The sequence below is a fragment of the Rhincodon typus genome, chromosome 10, assembly GCF_021869965.1.
Source record: "Rhincodon typus isolate 14 chromosome 10, sRhiTyp1.1, whole genome shotgun sequence".
Classification (NCBI taxonomy): domain Eukaryota; kingdom Metazoa; phylum Chordata; class Chondrichthyes; order Orectolobiformes; family Rhincodontidae; genus Rhincodon; species Rhincodon typus.
In genome coordinates this window covers 66,607,293-66,630,291 of record NC_063341.1, presented here as the reverse complement: position 1 = coordinate 66,630,291, position 22,999 = coordinate 66,607,293, and the positions used below count along the sequence as shown (strand labels likewise).

The following is a 22,999-nucleotide window of genomic DNA, read 5'->3' as shown; positions in this document are numbered from 1 at the left end:
TGTTCATGTGTAAATAAAGGGGGACTTGGTGATGGGAAAATGGCTTCTGTGGAGTTATTTCATATGGGTAATGTACTATGACCAAACAGCACACAAAATAGCAAATGTGATCAGGATAGATCCCATAGATTTCTCAGCAATTCTCCCAGATGGTACAGCACAGTGGGTCATCAAATTTTGTTAAACTTCACAAGGCATTTTTTCTATTATTCATTCACAGGATGAGGGCATCACTGGCCAGGCAGCATTTATTGCACATCCATAATTGCCCAGAGGGCAACTAAGAGTCAACAACATTGCTGTGGGTCTGGAGTCACATGTAGGTCAGACCGGGTAAGGACAGCAGATTTCCTTCCCTAAAGGACATTAGTGAACCAGATGAACTTTCCTGACAATTGACAATGGATTTGTGGTCATCATTAGACTCTTAAGTCCAGATATTTATTGAATTCAAATTCCACGGTCTGCCATGACAGGATTCAAACCTGGGTCCTCAAAACATTACCCACGTCTCTGGGTTAACAGTCCAGCAATAATACCACTAAGCCATCATCTCCCCTAATTATAGCCCTTTACTTTTGTTGATCTGGCCTTGAAACCCCCTCTCAAGAATTGTTCAGCCATAGATTGCCTCAGTGAGTGTTTTCCTTGGTCTGTACTCCTCTGGACTTCATAAATTATACTCCAATATTTATACACAGACATATACAGCTTTTCAACCTCAGCTAACTTTGACCCCTGCTGAAATCTGTCCTGGGTTTTCTGTGAAATCTAACCTTGCTCAGTTTCATCAAGCAAGTAATGCTTCTGGGCTTTTTAAACCCCAGTCTCAACTATACCATCCAGTTAGTGATACCCAGTTTCTTGTGAGCCATTACAACTTCCAGGACATTTCCTGAGACCTGACTGCAACACCTACCTGCCTAATAACTCCTAGAACCTGGACTGAGTTCTAAAAAACCAGAGGTATCCATCTACTCTCGATTGAACTCAGTCTTTCCTGCACAGACTACCTGTCTTGCTGAACATCAATATTTCTAACATGGAATCTACTGTGTGCCTTCTTCACACACTTATTGATCTTCAGTTCCTAACTGGCTCCTTTGAACTTCTGTTTAGCAACCCCAAAAGTGTCCTGAATGACCTGTTGAAAACTTTGCAATAAGCCCCACCCCGTACAAAATTGAATGTTGCCACTGAGTAGCTTTTGGAACTGTCAGTTTCATGTATGTTACCTGTCATTGATTGCTGGCTTGCTCAGTACTAAGAGAAAGATATAACCGGAGGATTGCATCACAACTTTTGATCAAACAATAATCAAATAATCAAGCAAGTAAACCAAAAGAAGCCCTCAAAGGTGAACTGTCAAACTAAAAATAGTAACTGAAGTCTCATTAAACTAAAATGTAATTCCTGAAAAAGTTTATCTTTATTTCTCCTTGGAAGGTTTACCTTAAATTGTGCTCATGGTACTTAATCAGTCTGTACCCAACACTTTGATATCCTTAGCCTTAAATAATAGCTAATTAACATGCTATGATTAATGTGCTCAGAATTGTCACACCATGAGCTTTTCATTTCTATCCTGCCAGCAAAATCAAGATCAAGCGCAAATAAGTTAAATATTCATTTCAAAAGTATGATTCTCAATCATTCTGGTATTGATTGAGGTTGCTAAATGTGACTAAAACTTCAGTCACAGAAGAACTTTTATATCAGCTATGACAGTACTATGGCTTTAAGAGTTTTATTTTGTTGTGGTTACTTTAAAGAGAGAGATTGAACAAGAGGTGAGAAACAGTCTGTATGTAAGAAAATAAAGAGCTTGTGAGTCCTTAGAGATTTTCTTTGACAAATTTGGAACAATAGAAGCAACCTGACTGGGTGTGGTCAAGCTCCCACCCACATAACCAGGAATTTAGTTTTAGCATTCAGCAGAAGCTGCTGGGGTTGTGAAAAGCTGCCACATCTCTATGCTACAGCTGAAAAACTGTCAGAATTATGTTTTGATGTTCATTCCCCCTGGATTGGAGTTGCATGTGAGACAATCTGTTTTCTGAATTTGCCTTTTTGTCATGTGTTTACTATATTGGAACAGCTACTGTTTAGTAGTAAAATGATCTATTATCCTATTAAGTTTTCCAATCGAATGGTTACTCCAAGTTCTTATTTCTTTTTCTCAGTTCTGAGGAAGAGTCACCGGACCCAAAAGGTTAACTCTGATTTTTTCTTCACAGATGCTGCCAGACCTGCTGAGATTTTCCAGCAATTTCTGTTTTTGTTCCTGATTTAGAGCATCTGCAGTATTTAACTCACTGCCACATCTCTTCTAGGCATTCCCACTTTGAAGAAGTTCTGCTCCTCTCTCTGACGAGATGTCTGTTCCCATCTTTCTTCTTGCCCACTGACATTAATTTCACCGTCTCTGCTGGTGTTTGACCGAGCATTTGCTAAAACTCGTTTCCACAGCCATATCACATTCCTCAGTGACTGCCTCTGGCTCAGACTCACCTGACGTGGATTTCAACTGAAGTTTCATCCCTCATGTTTTGAATCCTCCCAGCATCACAGATATCTCTGTGATGTTCAGTGTTCCACGGACAGCTGCTCTCGCCGCATCCTGAGATCCACACTCAGTGCCATGCACCATCACATGCACACTCTTGACCCTTCTCTCCAACAGCATTGCAACATGCTGTCTCAGGGTTGCACCACTCTGCAGTTCCACTTCATCCTCCGGCTCAGTCATCGTGCTAACAAGAAACTTTTTCTTTTCCTTTCAGGCATCAAGGCCCACAAAATGCAACAACTCAAAGATACCCATGGCCCTCTGGAACTTTCCTCTCCCCCTCTTCCCTTTGACTCCATCTCCTCTCCCAACCCCACGTCCTGTCGGGCATTCACCATACCTCCTAACCTTCCGCTCTCCAATGCTAAACATTCTGTATTCAGCAAAGGCCTCAGCTTTATTCCTCTGCGTCCCCACCTTAATGAATTTTGGGCATGACATGATGTCGAACTCTTCTTCCGCAGTCTTCACCTCTGTGCCCATTTCTTTGGACAAGAGTTCTCTCCCCGTCCCACGCACCCCTTTGCCGAGTTACAACACTCTCACTCCAGCTGGACCCGTCCCTCTGGCCTTTTACCTGTCCCCGATCCGTTCATTGAGAATTGTCGACGTGATGTTAGTCGCCTCAATTTCTCTGCCCCCCCCTCACCAAATCCAACCTATCCCCCTCTGAACTGACTGCACTCTGTGCACTTAGACCTAACCCTGACTTTGTTATTAAGCCTGCTGATAAGGGTGGTGCTGTGGTAGTCTGACATACTGACCTCTACCTTGCAAAGACTGAGCACCAGCTCTCAGATACCTCTTCCTATCTTCCCCTGGACCATGACCCCACCATGATGCATCCGGCCATTGTATCTACTACGGTCACTGATCTCATTTCATTCGGTGATCTCCCCCTCACTGCTTCCAAGCTGATAGTCCCTCAGTCCCACACAGCTTGCATCTACCTCCTTCCAGTTCTGAGGAATGGTCACCAGACCCGAAACATTAACTCTGACTTTCCTTTACAGATACTGCCAGACCTGCTGAGCTTTTCCAGCAACTTCTGTTTTTGTTTCTTCTTTCTTTTATTGTTAGAATAAATTATGTTTTGATTAATGTTGAGTAGTTTAACAATCAAATGGCATCTGGAACCTAGCACCTCACATTTACCTTTAAACATAAGAAAAGTTAGGGTCTAGGCTACCTCCTTAATGTATTTTGAAGGGGTCTGATTCTCTAACACAGTTTTAAACCAGTTTCACTTCAGACCAACTCCACAGCAATAATGAGGATTTTCCTGGGTACAGTGTGTATATTGGATTGCGTAGATTAAAATTATATTTTAAAATCTTGCATATTTTTCCAGTATCTGCTGGATGTCATTGATCAAGTTTGTCAAAACGCAGATTCAACATTTTTTTTGTCTACATTGTAAATGTGAGCTGTTTCTGAAATCATACCTCATCTGGCACTAGAAGAAAGCTAAATGACAATCTGAAGTTGGTTTGGATCTACGTACCCAATATACATACTTCACATTTAACAGGATATCTCGTGCATGAATCACTAAAAACTAGTATGCAGGTACAGTGGGTAATAAGGGAAGCAATTTTGGCATTTATTGCTAAAGGAACAGGGTATAAAAGTAGGGAATTGTTGCTGCAACTGTGCAAAGCATTAGTAACACCTCACCCTGGTGTATTGTGTACAATTTTGGTCCACTTACTTGAGGAGGGATGTAGTTCCCTTGGAAGCAGTCGGTTAGATTGATACCAGAAATGAGGGGTTTGTCGAATGAGAGAGCTTGAGCAGTTTAGATCTATACTCTTGAAGTTCAGAAGAATGAGAGGAGATCTAATCGAGGTGTATGAGAAGCGAAACGAGATTGACAAAGTAATTGTAGAGAGGATGTTTCCTCAGAGCAATCTAAAACTAGAGGTCAAACAGAAGTGAGGAGAAATTACTTCTCTCAAAGGGTGATGAATCTGTGGAATTTGGTACCCCAGAGTACAGTGGATGCCAGGATATTGAGTAAATTTAAGGAGGGAGTGGACAAATTTTTGATTAGTAGTGGGTTGAAAAGTAATGAACAGCAGGCAGGAAACTGGAATTGAGGCTAAGATGAGACCAGCCATGATCGTACTAAATGACGGAGCAGACATGAGCAGTTAATTTGCCTACTGCTGCTCCTAGTTCATATGTTCTTATGTACTCATCACAATAAGCTATGGTATTGATGACGAAGTTGAAGTGCAAATTTACAATGAGCTATTTCCACACCTTCATATGTTTTGATACAGTTTATAGTAAGGACACAAGAGTGTGATTGTCTGACATCTGTCTTTTCCTACGTGTGGCACAATTTTTGATTTACAATTAAAAACATCAAAGGTGAATTTATAGCACAAGTTAGCATCATGGGCAGAAACTGTATATTGCAGTTATTTTAATTACAGTGACTTTATAATTTGCTTTTATGAATGTGCTTTTTGCTTTGGAGCTTTTTCACACGCATATCAGGAAAATCGAGCACATTTATGCCCTAACTTCTAAGCTGTTGAAATTAATGGAAGGCAAGTTTTGGGTTGGGCCTGAATAGGTGGCATTTGTCTAAATTCTAAATAAGTATCCCAATTGGAATTATCTCTGCCAAGGTGTGCTGATGCAGCCTGTAGATTTTTGAGGGTTCTATTTTCAAAGACAGATGTATTGGTACTGTTTACCTAAGATTTATTTACTAATGAAAGTAGTTCAATTGTAGAATATTACAAATGATGAATCATGTATAATTAAAAACAGTTTTTATTGCTAAAACAGAATTATGCTTGAAGAATTTACATGCATTGTCTTCTATTGGTTTGATAAAGATGGATGAAGAGATCAATTTCAAGCCTACAGGTGAAAATATCATTCCATAAATTCTAATAAATCTTTGTTTTAATTAAAACTATCATAACAGTATCAATTATTGTATTGTAATATCTTAAGCTTTTCCTTTATATTTAATAGAAACTGGAAGACTAATGGCTCGTTATTGCATTGCTTTCGATACAATGAAACTTTTCTACTTGGTCACTGGAAGTGAAACTTTAAATGAACTGGTAATTTGATAATTCATTTGAAGTAACAAATAGAATGTTTTAATTGTAGATCTAAAAATGATGACGCACCTATTTCAAGTTGTACATTTTAAATTTCTAGGTAGATCTGGAAAATGTAAATAACTTTCAGGCCTCTAAAATAGAGTTACTGTGATTGTTTGAGTAGGGCACCACAGTGGTAACATTACTATACGAATAATTCAAAGGTTTGATCGAATAATCTGGAGACATGAGTTCCAAGTCCCACCAAGCCAGCAAAATCCCGTAAAATGAACAAAAAATACTTTGGAAATTTAAATTCAGTTTATTAACTGAATCTGGAATAAAAAGTAATGATGACTATGAAGCTACTGTATTATCATAAAAATACAACTGGTTCACTATTATTTATTGGGAAAGGAAACCTCATGTCCTATATATGACTCCAAATCATAGCAGTACAGTTAACTCTTAACGGCACTCTGAAATGACCTAATAACCCTAGAAAAAGAACACAGTCAATTTTTCATCTGTTCAGTTAAATGAAAGAAAATTGTGCAGATCCCTTTCCAAATGTATCCTCTGATCCACAAATAGTAAATTAGGCCTAGGCAATTCAGCGTACTTGCATAGAGATTCAGGAAAATCTTCCCTTATCACCATAAAGTAAGTTCGAGATGAAATCGGTTTATAGTGATTCTAGTTCCACAGAATTAAGCGAGGGAAGTCATAGCAGTACTGACCATAGTGATGTCAGTAAATATATATTTTTAAAAAGCCATGAGAAGCTGTAATGGAAAAATTGATTAGCATTGAGAGGTTAAGAGGGATTCCCTATCATCTGTCAAGAACAAAAGTACGACATAATGATTACTAAATCATTATAGTCTTGAAAGGGAGAATGACTATGGTGCCTTTAATTTTAGGTGTAAAAGTAGAAAACTATTACAAGAAGGAAATAGAATATTTGATATGATGTTTAAATAGAGGGTTCAGTTAAATGTGCCAATTTGAACACACTTTCTACGCACACAAGTCCAGATCTTACAGCCCTCACATAGTTGAAACCAGTCGTATGGCCAGAGATGTATGTCAGGACCCGATGTCCTGACTGGGAGAGTTTAAATTGTTTTGGCTTACTTAGCTGGATAGTTACCTAGGAAATATTAGATGGAAAAAATCCAAATTTAACTCCTGGGTAAGTATACAAATTTACAACCCCCACCACCATCTGATGTCACAATTTTATCCCTTTGACCAATTCCCCCAACCACCTGAATCATACCATGATCCACCCCCAAGCCAATCCTATTAGACTCTACCATGAGACTGCAACTCCTAAAGACCCCTGCCTCCAGCCCAACTTGGCTTGGCCAAATGACCTCACTGACCCCTACCCCCTTGAGTGCCCCACTGAAGCAATTTGATTAGACCTGAACTGATGACATCGCTGAACTTCGAGTCATACAGGACAAAAAAGGCCCTCAATATAGCTTGACCCTAATACCTATCTCACCCACTTACTGTCCTGCCCAGCTGCCACCTTCCCCACGTACTTCATTCATCTTACTACCTAACTCACTTCCTTCACCTACCCTATCAACTTATAAATCATACATTCACCCATTCAATCAATCATTCACTGATTTACAAACACATTGAAAAGCTGTTTTAAAATCCCAAAGCTTTACGGTGTGTTAGTGAGAATACATCAGCTAATGATGTGAAAAGCAGGCATTGCTTGTCTTCTCTTAATGATCCAAAGCTAGAAGAAGAACTTTAATTTCAAGTTTTCTTTACATTTCTGAAAAGGCTCAGACTGGAAGTCACAGCATGAAAAGCAGAGCTCGTTCTTAATGAGAAAAAGTAGTAGCAGAGTGGCAATCTGACAATTATTGATGCTTCTGAGAAGATTTGGTGCACAGTTGTTACTGCCTGCACTGCTTGGTGTAAAATGGTCTCCATCTTCCATTTCTTTGGAAAATTAAAACAATTTTATTGATAGATCAACTTCTTGTGTAAAAGCAGAAGCAGTTGCAAGATACCTACTTGTTTTCCACCATTTCAAGGATAATATAGGTCTGCAATTAATGAAATTCAAGTAGCAAAGCTTTAATATTTTTATTTAGATCAAAATTCAGAGAAATGGGACCAGGAGTAGGCTATTTAGTCCTCTAGCCTGCGCCACCATTTAGTAAGATGATGGCCGATTGAATCATTGTCTGAACTCATTTTACCTGTATAATATATTCCGTGATCCAGCTTGACTGCTTTAGGAGCAAAGAATTCCTAAGATGCACACCTTGACAATAAATTCTTCTCATCTATGTCTTAAATGAGAAATCCTTTATTCTGAAACTGTGCCTCAAGTTCTAGATTCTCCCACAAGGGAACATCCTCACAGCATCCAATTTGTCAAACACCTGTCACAATTTTGTATATTTCAATAAGATCAACTTTCATTCTTCTAAACTTCAACGAATATGGGCCTAATGTGCTCAGCGTTTCCTCATAAGACAACCTTTCCTTCCAGGAATCAACCTGATGAATGTTCTCTGTACTTGCTCTAATGCTAGTAAATCCTTGCTTAATAAGGGTACCAAACTGCATATAAGATTTTAAGTGCTGTCTCACCAATGACCTGTATAATTGTTGATAAATGTCTCTAATTAACATGACTATTGCTAAATGCTTGAAATAACTGCACAGAGGCCAGAATCCCATCACCAAGTCACCCTCTATTTACTGTACACTGACTATGGCCAGCCAGCTCGGAACCAGTCACCTGAACTGAGGAGATGTTAATCTCCTGTTATATTGGTCAGCCAGGGCTTTCCTGATTGGCCCAGGTTAACAACACCAATCAATGACCTCATAGTCAATGAGCTCAAGCTGGTTCCAATCACTACATCCCTCCCCCCATAAGTCCAGGGATGTAGGCCTGGTCTTTGGCTTGTAGCTTTTCCTGTGACATTTTCACCCCAAGTCCGGTTCCTCTTATTTGGACTCTTACACGCGTGACGTGTACCGGACCGTAGCCTAACTCGTGCATCTGGAGTGTATCAGGAGAGTTTCTTCCTCTTCTTCTGGTGGTAGTGGTATCGAGACTGCATCCATCTTGGACTCTGAGGTTTGCTTTACACTAGACGGAGGGGGAGAACCTACAGCTTCCGACAGGCCTTCTGGTTGTTCTGAGGGGCCAGGTACATTTTGCTCCTGCCCATTTATGAGGCAACAGCTTTCAGAAGATCCACATGTTTGTTCAGGACTATATCACCTACCTGAACTTTGTAAGAGATGGGACCTGATCTCCAGTCAACCTCACCTCCTGTATCTGGCGGCGACCTCTACTCGGGATAATCACCCTTGCTCCCCATAGAAATACGCCATCCTCTGCAGTGAATCTGGTCTCACTGGGTCCAGAAAGGTTTCAATCCATGTTGCAATGGCCCTTCTCTTTCCCCATTACCGTTGACTGTTTTAGTTTCACTAGGACAGGATCTTTTTGTGTCCACAGTCGGATATTGTCAGCAGTGCCTGGAAGGGTGTCCAAGAAGTTCAAAACCAAAACAGAATCTTCCAGGGGAGGCACCATTGGTGGAGTATCTGCCAGTGTGAGGTGTCTCAAGACATTCGCATTAGCCACTTCGCTTCCTGAATAGTGTTCTAATTTGTACGTACTGAGGATAAAAGCCCAAAGTTGAATTCTACTGGAAGCTATGGCAGCAATGTCTTTTCTTGCTTCAGTAGCCCTAGCAGGGATTTGTGATCTGTTACTATGACAAATTCTTGTCTGCAAACGTACTAGTGGGATTTATTCACGCCAAAGATGACCACCAAACATTCCTTCTCAATCTGGGCAAATTTGTGTTCAGTGTCAGCCAAAGTATGGGAGGCATTGGCTAATAGGCATTCCTTTCCATTGGGCCACCAGTGAGCCAACACTACCCCGACACCGTATGTGAGCATTACCTCTCACTTCGGAGTGTAGTGGGCCAACACCTTAGATGACGGTGGCTGCTTTTTCACTTCCCTAAAGGCTACTTCTTGGCTACACGACCATTTCCAAGGCTGACCCTTTTTCAATAGCAGGTGTAAGGGTGCCAAGATGGATGCCAGGATATGTATGAATTTTCCATAATAATTTACTAACCCAAGGAAAGACCTAAGCTCTGATACAGACATGGGAGCCGGTGCTCCTTTGATTGTTCTCACTTTCTGTTCCAGCGGGTGTAACCCGGTTTGGTTGACTCTAAGTAGGTCACTTGGGGTATCTGGAACACACATTTTTCCCTTCTAAAGCATACACTTGCCTAGGAGAAATGTTTAAGCATTATGTCCAAGTTCTTCAAGTGCTCTTTATTGGTCTTCTCTGTCATTAGTACTTCATCCAGATAAATGGCAGCCTGGGGTAGCCCTTGTAAAATGTTCTCCATGGTCCACTGGATAATGCTGATGAAACCCCAAATGGCAGTCTTGTATATTGATATAAACCCTCATGGGTATTAATTGTAGCATACGTCTGGGACATCTCATCCAGTCGCAATTGCAGGTAGGCATGGCTCATGTCCAGCTTCGTAAAGGATAGCCCACTGCCAACTTTTTGTACAAGTCCTCTATGCAAGGTATTGGGTATTTATCCAGCTGCGAGAAATGATTTACCATTTGCTTAAAATCCCCACAAAGGCAAATTGAGCCATCAGGCTTCACAATCGGTACGACCTGTGCTGCCCATTCAACAAACTGCCATGGTTTGATGATTCCTTCCCTCTCCAGCCTCCTGATTTCCACCTCTACTTTGGCCTGCAAGGCAAATGGTACTGGGTGGGCATGGCAAAATCTCGGAATTGCTTCCTGGTCAGCATATAAAGTGGCATTGATCCCTTTGATAGTCCCAAGCCCTTTCTGAAATACTCCTGAGTATTTCACCAGGACTGCACTGAGGCAGCAATTTTCTAATTGAAAAATGTTGAGCAAATCCAAGTCAATCTTTCTCAACTAGTTCTGAATTGTTATGCAAGTGCTAAATTGCACTACAATGGGATGGTTCAACCAGGTGAGGAGGGAGAATCTGTTCTCCTGTTTTTGACCACCTCTCTGTTGGTTGCAATGAATATTTTTTTAATTTTTAGCACAAAGCTAGCACATTTCAATTAAATATAGTTTGTTAGAAATGGAAGGAACCAATTATGAAGATTTCCATGTGTGAAGAGAAATTTTATTAACTACTAACCTGAAGAATAATTATAAGAACCTGACATCAAGAGCAGATGATAAGTTTAAAGAAAAGAGTGAGAGGTATAGACAGGAATAATTAAGGCTACACAATTCAAATGTCCTTAAAATCTTTGGGTTGTTAGGTTTTAAACCTGAGACCGTAGTTTGTTAATTAATGGCCTGTATCCACAGAGAGGGGAGTTGAGGCCTGGGAAGATCAACCATGATCTTATAGAATGGCTGCACAGGCTTAATGGGCTGAATGGTCAACTCCTGTTCCTGTTTCTTATGGTCATGGCAGGAGCAGAATCTGAAGTATCTTTGAGTTCTTGGTAAATGATTGTTTCCCAATTTGGGCTTTCATTGGGCACTGTATTCTGAGGTAATGAGAGAAGCAGGATGGGAGAGTGAGTTTTCAAGAACTTATTATCTCAAATCAATTGTTTTCTTCTCTCTGCTCTGTTGCTCAAAGACAGATATAGAAATACAGTTCACCGTGTATTGCGGAGTTAAGATCCATTGTCTTTCCAAGCTGTCTAACTGGCAGGTGGATCTTTCACTTCCTATCATATGAAATTATCATACATATGTGAATTAAACAGAAGTTATAATTTTTTTGATGCTAACTCATCCTAGTTCTAATGTCTTTCACTTAAAAATGGTAATTTGAATGCAGACTGTTTTGTTTATTCCACACAAGTCTCATTTAAGTTTAGTCCATTTTAAGTCCATTTTCTTCCTTTAAAACCGTTAAAGGCCTTCAAAGGTCTTGGGTATAACATTGGACAGTCTATATTTACTACTTTCATAGTGGGGGAAATACATTTCAATGATACATTCGCATGGCAACACTTGACCAATCAGTTGACTTGCCAACCAACCATCACCCTTTTATCGTGCAGTATAATTTGTTACTACCTTTAAAATATGACATCATTTTGTCAGTTCTAATGATACAAGATGAAAAGCTTCAACAGCTTTGTCTCTCTCTTTTTCAGCAACACTCAAGTTCCGTAGAAACAAGTGACCATTGATTAAACAGTGTGTGAACTGTAAAAAGGCTATTGGGCCTCTTGAGCTTGATCTATCATTCAATTATATCATGGCTGATCTATATTTAAACTCCATTTACTTGTATCTATATGATCCATGAACATCACAATAGATCTAATATTTGATGAAATTCACTTTTAGTGATGTGAATATACCTTTTGAACCAATTCCTGTGTTATGAGTCACCTGTGAAAAATTAAAATCTTTCAGCTACCATAGAGTCATATGGCATGATTCTAGAAACAGGTCCTTTGGCCCATCATGTCTATGCTAACCAACAAACACCAAATTGCACAAATCCTATTTTTCTGTGTTTGGTCCATAGCCTACTGTACCCTGGCATTTTAAGTGCTCTCACCAGATGCTTCCGAAATGTCATGAGAGTACCTGCCTCCACCACCCTCTCAGACAGCATGTTCCATATTTCTACCATCCTCTGGGTGAAAAAGTTTTTTTTCTCAGATCTCCTCTAAACCACTTATTCCTAACCTTAAGCTTGTGCCCTTTAGTTGTAGACATGTTTGCCATCAGGAAAAGATTCTCATGTTCTACCCTGTCTATGCCTATCATAATTTTGTATGCCTCAATCAGATGCCCCCTCAGCTTCCTCTGCTCCAAGGAAAACAAACACAGCTTATCCAGTCTCTCCTGATAAACTGAGACTTTTCATCCCAGGCAACATCCTGGTGAATCTTCTCTCCAATGCAATTACATCATTCCATGAGTATGGCGACCAGAAGTACACATAATATTCCATCTGTGTCCTAACTAATGTTTTATAAAGTTGTAACAAGTCTTCCTTGCTTTTCCTTACTGTGGCTAATGAAGGCAAGTATCCCCTGGCTTCTTTGCCACCCTGTCTACCTGTGCTGACACCATGGACTTGTACACTAACGTCCCTTTGTTCCTCAGGACTTCCTAGGGATCTAACATTCATCATGTATATCCTTCTCTTATCAGACTTCCCAAAACGTAACACGTCACAGTTATCAGGATTAAATTCAATTTGCCATTGCTCTGCCCTATTTACCAGCTGATCAATATCAGACTGTAGCCTGAGACCATCGTCCTCACTATCAACAACACCACCAATTTTCATGTTGTCTGCAAACTTAGTAATTATATCTTCCTCATTCATGTCCAAGTTAGTAGTGTCCATAACAAACAGCAAGTGTCCCAGCAGTGATCCCTATTGCAAAATTAATTACAGTAACGATCTTTCACCATCACCCTTGCCTCCTATTTACAGTCAGTTTTGGATTCATGTGCCAATGGGCTGTCTTTTGGACTAGCCTTCCATGTGGGACCTTGTCAAAGGCTTTATGAAGTCCATGTAAACTAGATCAACTGCATTATCCTCATCAATATATTAGACTCCTTTTTAAAAAAACGCAATTAGGTTAGTCAGACAGGACTCTCTCCAACAAATCCACGCTGACTATCCCTGACCAATTCTTGCTTGTCAAAGTGTTGATTAATTCTGTACCTTAGAATTTTTTTCATTAATTTCCCTACCACTGACATCAGACTAATTAATCTGTAATGACCTAGCCTAGCCAGGCTTCCCTTCCTGAAAACAAAAACTATGAGCAATCCTTCAGTCATTTGATACTTCACCTGTGGCCAGAAAAGTATTCAATAAATGTGCCAGAGCCCCAGCAATCTCCTCCCTTGCCTCCCATAGCAGCCTGGGGATTCACGCATCTTTATACCTGCTAAAACATATAATACCTTCCCCTTATTAATCTTAACATATTCTCGAATCTCACCATCCCACCTGAAATTCCTAATTACAATGTCTTTCTCCTCTGTGAATATAGATGAGAAGTATTCATTTAAGACCTCACCCATGTCGTCTAGCTTCACGCACATCAACATTTGGATTGAAACTTTGATCGGAGTTCATTTCTAGATATTTAATATTTCTCATTATACTTGGTTTGATAGGTAAGATTGATCTGCAACTGCAAGGAATTTACTGATGTTCAACTCAGAATGAATGAGAAGAAGATTCTTAACACACTGAATAAAGACAAGAATAGAGTTACCATCAGGTAATGCTAACCATGTTACTTGCAAGTACTGGAAGTTTACAGATGTGCAATTTAAACAGAAATGAGAAAGAAACTTCAGAATTCCATGGAGAACTTGTTGGTAACTGTTTCATTGGTACCTTTAGCTTTAGCAATTTTGTATTATTTTAATTATTATGCCTAACAATTTTCAGATGAGTTCAAATTTGGAAATACAATAAACTGTAAGGAGAATTATAACAGACTTTAAGATTAACATAGAAATTGGTGGCTGCTTAGCAAAAGAAATTCAAACTAGGAATGTGTGAAATAATTTTGATAGGAAGAATGAAGTGAGTCAATACAAGCTAAATGAGGGTCAAAGAGAGAGATCAGAGAATGTTTATACATAAGTCTTTGTAAGTAGCATTTAGGTTAACAAAGTTATTAATAAAGCATTTGGAATTGAGGTCTTTCTAAATAGATGTATCAGTTGGAATAACCATTATGCTGTGCTGAATCTACATAAAACAGATTTTGGCCTGTTAATGTCTAGTTAATTGTATTGTTGAGTTTATTAATGCTTTTACTTAATATTAAGAAACAAGTGGTGGCTATTAATTGTCTGAGCACGTGCATAAGGAGCACCTGTAATACTGGGTGTGATACGGGAGGACAAGACTGAGGAAATAAATTCTCTCCATAATATAACAGATTGGTATCTAATGTTATTTGCTTCAGTTGTTTTAAAATCATGGCCCTAGTTGGAGTATTTTTTCCTAAGTCTCACCATTAAATATTAGCAAGGACATGAAGGCTTCATTAAGGAAACAGGAAAGATTACTTCAGGTGTTTCATAATTTATAGGAGTAATAGGCCAATTGAGTCTGCTCTGCGATTCAATGAGATCATGGTTGATCTGATAATTCTGAGCTCCATTTTCCTGTCTTTTTCCCATCATCCTTGATTTCCTTACCAACTCAAACCTGTCTACCTTAGCCTTAAATATACGTAATGATCCTGTCTCAATAGTGCTTTGCAGTCAATAATTTCTCAGATTCACAACCCTCTGAGAGAAGAATTCCTTCCCATCCCTATATTAAAAAAAAACAAAGAATTGTGGATGCTGGAAATCAGAAACTGTAATGATTGGAACAAAGTGGATCTCATGACTGTGAGATCCTTAATTGGTGTTGTTAACGTGGGCCAATCCAGGGGCCACGGGCATCAGATATAAACAGGAGATTCAAAATCTCCTCACTTGAGGGACTGACTTTGAGCTGGCTGGCCACAGCCAGTGTCCTATGCATAGTGATAGCCACAGATGAGGTACTAAAAGACTGTAGATTGGCTAATGTGATGCCACTATTTAAGAAAAGTGGTAAGGAAAAGCCAGGGAACTGTGGACTGGTGAGCCTGACATCAGTGGTGGGCAAGTTGGTGGAGGGAATCTCAAGGGACAGGATTTACATGTATTTGGAAAGGCAAGGACTGATTAGGAATAGTCAACATGGCTTTGTGTGTGGGAAATAATGCCTCACTGACTTTATTGAGATTTTTGAAGCAGTAACAAAGAGGATTGATGAGATGGACATGATCTATATGGGCTTCAATAAGGTGTTTGACAAGGTTCTTCATGGTAGACTGGTTAGAAAGGTTTAAAACATGTGGAATACAGGGAGAATTAGCTGTTTGGATACAGAACTGGCTTGAAGGTAGAAGACAGAGGGTTGCTTTTCAGACTGGAGGCCTGTGACTAGTGGTGTGTCACAAGAATTGGTGCTGCACCTGTTGCTTTTTGCATTTATATAAATGATTGGATGTAATATAGGAGATAAGTTTACTGATGACACCAAAATTGGAGGTGTAGTTGATGAAGAAGGTTACCTCTGAATACAATGGGACCTTGATTAGATGGGCCAATGGGCTGAGGAATGTCAGATGGAATGTAATTTAGATAAATGTGAGGTGCTGCATTTTGGAAAGGTGAATCAGTGCAGGACATATACACTTAATGGTAAGGTCCTGGGGAGTGTTGCTGCACAAAGAGACCTAGGAGTACATGTTCATTGTTCCTTGAAAGTAGAGTCTTAGCTGGACAGGATAGTGAAGAAGATGTTTGGTATGCTTGCCTTTATTGGTCAGTGCATTCAGTATAGGAGTTGGGAGGTCATGTTGTGGCTGTACAGGACATTGGTTAGGCCACTTTTGGAATACTGTGTGCATTTCTGGTCTCCTTGCTACAGGACTGATGTTGTGAAACTTGAAAGGGTTCAGAAAAGATTTACAAGGATGTTGCCAGGTTTGGAGGGTTTGAGCTGTGAGGAGAGGCTGAGTAGGCTGTGGCTATTTTCATGGAGCATTAGAGGCTGAGGGGTAACCTTTTGGAGGTTTTATAAAATCATGAGGGGCATGGATAGGGTGAATAGACAAAGTCTTTTCTCTGGGGTGGGGAAGTCCAAAACTAGAGGGCATAGGTTTAAGGTCAGAGGGGATAGATTTAAAAGGGACCGAAGGGGCAACTTTTTCATGCAGAGGGTGGTGTTTGTATGGAATGAGCTGCCAGAGGAAGTGGTGGAGGTGGATACAATTACAACATTTAAAAGGCATTTGGATGGGTATATGAGTGGGAAGTGTTTAGAGGGCTATGGGCCAAATGTTGGCAGATGGGACTAGATTAATTTAGGATGTCTGGTCAGCATGGACGAGTTGGACCAAAGGGTCTGTTTCCATGCTGTACAACTGTATGACTCTATGATGCAAATAAAGGGTGACTTGGTGATGGGATACCAACATTTGTTTAGTTGTTTCAGAAACAAAATCAAACATTGTTGGAAAAAAGTCAGCAAGTCTGACAGCTTCTGTTCAGAACTGTGTTCTGAAGAAGGGTCACTGGACCTAAACATGAACTCTGCTTTCTCTCCACAGATGCTACCAGACCTGATGAGATTTTCCAGCAATCTGTTATTGTAACTTTGTTATTGGAGTAGTTATAAAATGAACAGTTTGCTTTTAATGTACAACAGTAAGGCTTTAATTCTGCTATTTTTCCAGCAATTTCTGTTTTTATTCCTCCTCATCTTTGTCAAGATAGGACGTCCCTTACTCTGAGATTGTGCTGTTTGGGCCTAGGCTCTCCGACAAGGGGAAACAACCTCTCGGCATCTATCCTGCCAAGCACCTGAGAATTTTTTTTTTATATCTTAATAATTTCATATCTCATTCTTCTGCATTCCAGTGAGTACAGGCCCAACCTATGCCTCCTAAGAAAATCCCCTCCATACTCAGGATCAAATGAGTGAACCTTCTCTGGACTGTTTCCTATACCCGTATATCTTCCATTATCTAAGGGGACCAAAACTGTTCACACTATTCCAAATGTGGTCTGACTAGTGCCTTGTATAGTTTTTTTTCTATCCCATTCCCTTTGAAATAAAGGATAACATTCCATTTGCCTTCTTTATTACCCAATGAAGTTGTATGCTAGATGTAGGTGATTTATGCACAAGGATCCTGAAATGTTCTGCAGGCTTTCTCCATTTAAGTAACATTCAGCTCCTGTATTTTTCCTGCCAAAGTGCATAAACTCACAGTTTCTTATATTCCATTTGCCAAATTTTTGCCCTCTCTATTGACCTGTCTATTTGTCTCTGTAAAGTAACCCACGTTAGGGTTGTACACTGGAAATCAAGACCTACTGTTCCTAGAGTCATCACAAAAGTAAAAGATATTTACAGAAATGCTCAAAATTTCCCAGTGCACCAGTCTTATAGATTGACAAGTTCAGGTTGACAAAAAGCACAAGCAAGGTTTTTGTTCTTACCAAGAATTACTATTTATCACAAATAAATAGACTCTTGCTATAGCTAAACAATTACATAGAACTCTACCAGTTAAAACTGTAAACCACCTTACAAACTTCCCCCTTACACATACGCACAGACAGATACAGTCAGGAAAAAAATGGGTGTTATGTACAAAGGGAACCTGGGAAAGCAGTTCAGTTGTATTGATCAGGATGCTGCTTCACGGTCTACCTTCTCTGGATGTTTTTGCTGGTTTGCAGGAAGCACAGGGGCTGGTTCACCATTAGAAATGACCTCTGACTTATTCAGTAAAAGCCACAGCTTACGATAACTACTTGAGAAAAAATAAACTGCTTTCTTCTGGCTTAAAGTGGCTTTCACTGCTAATAAGAGAGACAGCTCATGAACTATTAGAAATCTGAGGCATCTCTGTATCTTGTTCACGGATCCAAACTGTTCAGTTACCTGACAACCAATCAAACAGTTGTCAGCAGGCAAAAAAACTTTTGACATCAATGCAAGGGGTCTTACAAGTAAGGCGAATGAACTCAAGGTATGTATTGGAACATGGGACTGGGACATCATAGCTGTCATAGAAACTTGGCTGAGGGAAGGACAGGTCTGGCAGCTCAATGCTCTGCATTTTAGATGCTATAGGAAGGACAGAAAGGGAGGCAAGAGAGTAGGAGAATTGGTGTTTTTGATTAAGGAAAACATTACTACTGTAATTAGAGAGGATATTTTTGAGGGACTGTCCATTGAAAATGTATGGGTTGAAGTTAGAAATAAGAAAGGGATGATCACCTTGATCGGATTGTACTATACCCACCCCCCCCAATGTAGTCAAAGGGAAATTGAGAAGCATATATATATATAATATATATAAGAATAATAGGGTTGTAATAACCGGGTATTTTAATTTTCCAAACATTGACTGTGACTGCCATAGTGTTAAAGGTTTGGATGGGAGGAATTTGTTAAATGTGTTCAAGAAAATTTGCTTTATCAATATGTAAATGTTCCTTCTAGAGAAGGAGCAAGATTTGACCTTCTCTTGGCAAGTAAGGGAGGGCAAGTGACTAAAGTGTTAGTAAGGGCACACTTTAGGACTAGTGATCATAATTCTATTAGTTTTAAAATATGATGTGGAGATGCCAGTGCTGGATTGGGGTGGACAAAGTCAGAAGTCACATGACACCAGGTTATATTCCAACAGGTTTATTTGAAATCACAAGCTTTTGGAGTGCTGCTTCATTGTCAGGTGAAGCCTTTCACCTGAAGAAGGAGCAGTGCTTTGAAAGCTTGTGATTTCAAATAAGCCTGTTGGAATATAACCTGGTGTCATGTGACTTGAGTTTTAAGTTAGTTATGGAAAAGGATAAACTTTCCATTAAAGTTAAAGTCCTTGATTGGAGTAAGGTAAATTTTGATAGTATGAGACAAGAACTTTCAAAAGTTGATTGGAGCAGACAGTTCACAGGAAAAGGGAAGCCTGACAAGTGAGAGGTGTTCAACAGTGTGATGATGAAAGTTCAGAGGCATTGTGTTCTTGTTAGAGTGAAAGGTAAGGCTGGTAAGATTACTGAACAGTGGATGAATAAAAATATTGAGGTTCTAGTCGAGAATAGAAAAAGCATCATATTTATATTTAGACAACTGGGATCAAATGAATCTCTTGAAGATTATAAAGAGTGTAGGGACATTTGTAAGAGGGAAATCAGGAAGGCAAAGAGGGGACATGAGATAGTCTTGGCAGCTAAAGTTAAGGATAATCCAAAGAGATTCTACAAGTATGTTAAGAACAAAATAACATCTTGGGAGAGAGTAGGACCATTTAAAAATCAATGAGGTCATCTCAGAAGATGAGAGGGATATTAAATGAATATTTCACAACAGTTTTTACTGTGGAGAAGGAAATGGAGGCTCGAAAACTCAGGGAAATAAATATTGATGTTTTGAAAACAGTTCACTTTACAGAAGAGGAAGTGCTGGAGGTCTTGGAAAACATAATGGTGGATAAATCTTCAGAACCTGATCAAATGTATCCCAGGACTTTGTGGGAAGTTAGGAAGGAAATTGCAGGGCCCCTCGCAGAAATATTTGCATCATATGCAATCACGGGTGAGGTGCCAGAGTACTGGGGGGTGGCTAATGTGGTGCCTTTATTTAAGAAAGGCTGTAAAGAGAAGCTAGAGAACTATAGACCTGCGAGCCTGACCTCAGTGGTGGGTAAGTTGTTGGTGATGATTTTGAAAGATAGGATTTATATGCATTTGGAGAGGCATGATTAGGGATAGTCAACATGGTTTTGTGCAAGGCAAATCATGTCTCTCAAACTTGATTTGAGTTTTTTAGGGAGTAACTAAAAAGATTGATGAAGGCAGGGCAGTAGACGTTATTTACCTGGACTTTCATAAAGCTTTTGATAAGATTTCGTATGGTGGACTAATCAGTAAAGTTAGATCACATGGGATTCAGGGTGAACTTGGCATTTGGACACAAAATTGGCTTTACAGTAGGAGATGGGGTGGTGGTGGAGGGTTGTTTTTCAGACTGGTGGCCTGTGACCATCGGTGTTCCTTAAGGATCAATACTAGGTCCATTTTTTGATTATCATTTATGATGATGACTTGAATGAGAATATAGGAGGCATGATTAGTAATTTTATGGATGACACCAAAATTTGTGGTACAGTGTACAGTGAAGAAGCTTATCTAAAATTACAAAGAGATCTTGATCAATCGGGTCAATGGGCTGAGGAGTGGCAGATGGAGTTTAATTTAGATAAATGTGAGGTATTGCGTTTTGGTAAAACAGATAAGGGCAGGACTTAGAAAATTAATGGTAATGCCCTGGGTAGTGTTATAGAACAGAGACCTAGAGGTTCAGGTACATTATTCTTTAAAATTTGCATCACAGATAGGCAGGGTGGTTAAGAAGGTGTTTAGCACATTTGCCTTCATTGCTCAGAGCATTGAGCACAGGAGTTGTGACATCATGTTGAAATTGTACAGGACATTGGTGAGGCCTCTTCTAGAGTACTGTGTGCAGTTCTATTCGCCCTGTTATAAGAAGGATATTATTAAACTGGAGAGGGTTCAGAAAAGATTTACCAGGATGTTGCCAGGAATGAAGGGTTTGAGTTATAAAAATAGGCTGGATAGTCTGGGACCTCTTTCATTGCAGCATAGGAGGTTGAGGGGTGACCTTATGGAGGTTTATAAAATCAAGAGGGGCATAGACAAAGTGAATAGCAAAGTGTTTTCCCTAAGGTAGAAGATTTCAAAACTATGGGGCATATTTTTAAGGTGAGAGCAGAAAGATTTAAACAGGACATGAGAGACAACTTTTTTACACAGGTTGGTTAATGGTGGAATGAACTACCAGACAAAGTAGTGGATGCAGGTACAGTTACAGCATTTAAAAGACATTTGGATAAGTGCATGAATTGGAAAGGTTTAGAGGGATATGGGACAAACACAGGCAGGTGGGACTAGTTTAGTTTGTGAACATGGTCGGCGTGGACGAGTTGGACTGAAGGATCTGTTTCCATGCTGTATGACTCTGACTGGCCGGAGATCAATTTGCTACTTATCACCAACCAAAGCTTCATTTGTACACAACCCTTCAGCTTCGACTTGCCTGCAAACAGTAGTGGATTGTAATGTGGTCAGCCAGGTGGAGCTCATAGAAAGTGGGTCCCCTAATTGGGCAGTTAATCTGGTCCAATCAGGGAGCCCTGGCTGACTGATAAGAACAGGCCTGTCACACATCCCGTTCACTCTTGGAACTGGCTCTGAGGCAGCTGGATCAGTGAGGACCCTCCAAGTGTAAATAGAGGGTGAATTGGGGATGGGATGTCGGCCTCTGAGGGAATTATTTCACAAACCATGCAACCACACAGACAGCAGCTGCGTAAGCAGTACTTACAATGACTGTCAGGTTATTTACTTTCAAAAACATGCAGCAATCCTCCAGCAATGATTTGTTTTAAGTAAGTTATTTTCTCATTTCAGACCACCATTAAAAATACAGAAAAATAAAAAGAAATAGTTTTTTCAGTAGACTCTTTTTGTGTCATCCTCACCACTTGTCCTTCCACCTACTTTTGTATCATCTGCAATCTTGGCCATAGGACATTTATTTTCCTCACCAAGTCATTTTTATATATTGTTCAAAGGATGATAAATTAGTTACATAAATAGGATGGAGAAGCTGAAGTTGTTCTCTTAGCTTTCTCTGCTTTAAGGAGATGTGATAGTGGTGTTTAAAATCATGAAGGATTTAATTAATGAGAGAAATTATTTCCAATGGCTGACAGCTTAATAACCAGAAGGCACAGTCCAAGGTGAGCAGTAGAAGAACCAGATAATTTGAGGAAAAAAATCCTAAACAATGTACATTTAGGATGCACTGCCGGATATTCTTCAAAAAGAAATTGGATAAATATTCAAAGGAGAGAAGTTGCTGGGACATGAGGAAAGAGTTGGAATAACCAGATTGTTCCTCAAAAGAGCCAATAAGACTTAACAAACTGAATTCAAAACAACAAATGCTGGAAATCACAGCGGGTCAGGCAGCATCCATGGAGAGGGAGCAATAGCCACCTTACGTGCTGTTGAACTAATCTCTGATTAAGCAAGGATGATTTTTCAGAGAAAGTTAAGATCTTGGCAGATGATGTGAACGTGGACCATCATCACAGCAGTTGGTTTTTGCAATGTTGTTAAATCTGGGATAAAAACATTCCTGATACCCAATCTGGCTTGCAGAGGAATCTCCAGATGGAGTTTGCAAAAAACAATTTAATTGACATTTTGCAAGTTTTGAGAACATTCCATTTGGTACTTATTACAAACTCCTAAAAACTAATCTGACACATATTGGAAAGTTTGGAGTCTCTTTCAGTGCTTTGATATACAGCTGACCTTTGATAGAGAAAAAATATATATGTAATCAACTGCAGTCCGTTTTATATAGAATGAGGTTAGGTTTCATATTTTGTGCAATATGGAATTCATTGTAGTCTGTTGCTGACCACCTTATTAAATGGTGTTTTAAAGTCATGGAGACCTACTGCACAGAACAAGGCCCTTTGTCTCATTGCATATGCCATGGTCAAAAAACTCACCAAACAGTACAGTTTTTGTACCCTTTTTTTCAAAATCTATTTCTAAGATTACAAATGCAAAACTATGAAAAATAGTGTTGAAAGGGCAAATGAGAAAAAAAAAGTAAGGGTTTTGTGATCTGGTGAAAGTGACATCTTGACAAAAA

At 39.6% G+C, this 22,999-nt stretch overlaps 1 protein-coding gene across 1 annotated transcript in view; it reads left to right on the top strand.

Moving 5' to 3' along the window:
- Positions 1–22,999, top strand: part of hfm1 (helicase for meiosis 1) — a 107,924-nt gene that overhangs the window by 50,074 nt on the left and 34,851 nt on the right. Inside the window, exons 17-19 of the mRNA XM_048601544.1 lie at positions 5,372–5,452; positions 5,564–5,655; positions 13,852–13,958. Coding sequence (XP_048457501.1) covers positions 5,372–5,452; positions 5,564–5,655; positions 13,852–13,958 — 280 coding nt within the window. The remainder of the gene's footprint in view (positions 1–5,371; positions 5,453–5,563; positions 5,656–13,851; positions 13,959–22,999) is intronic.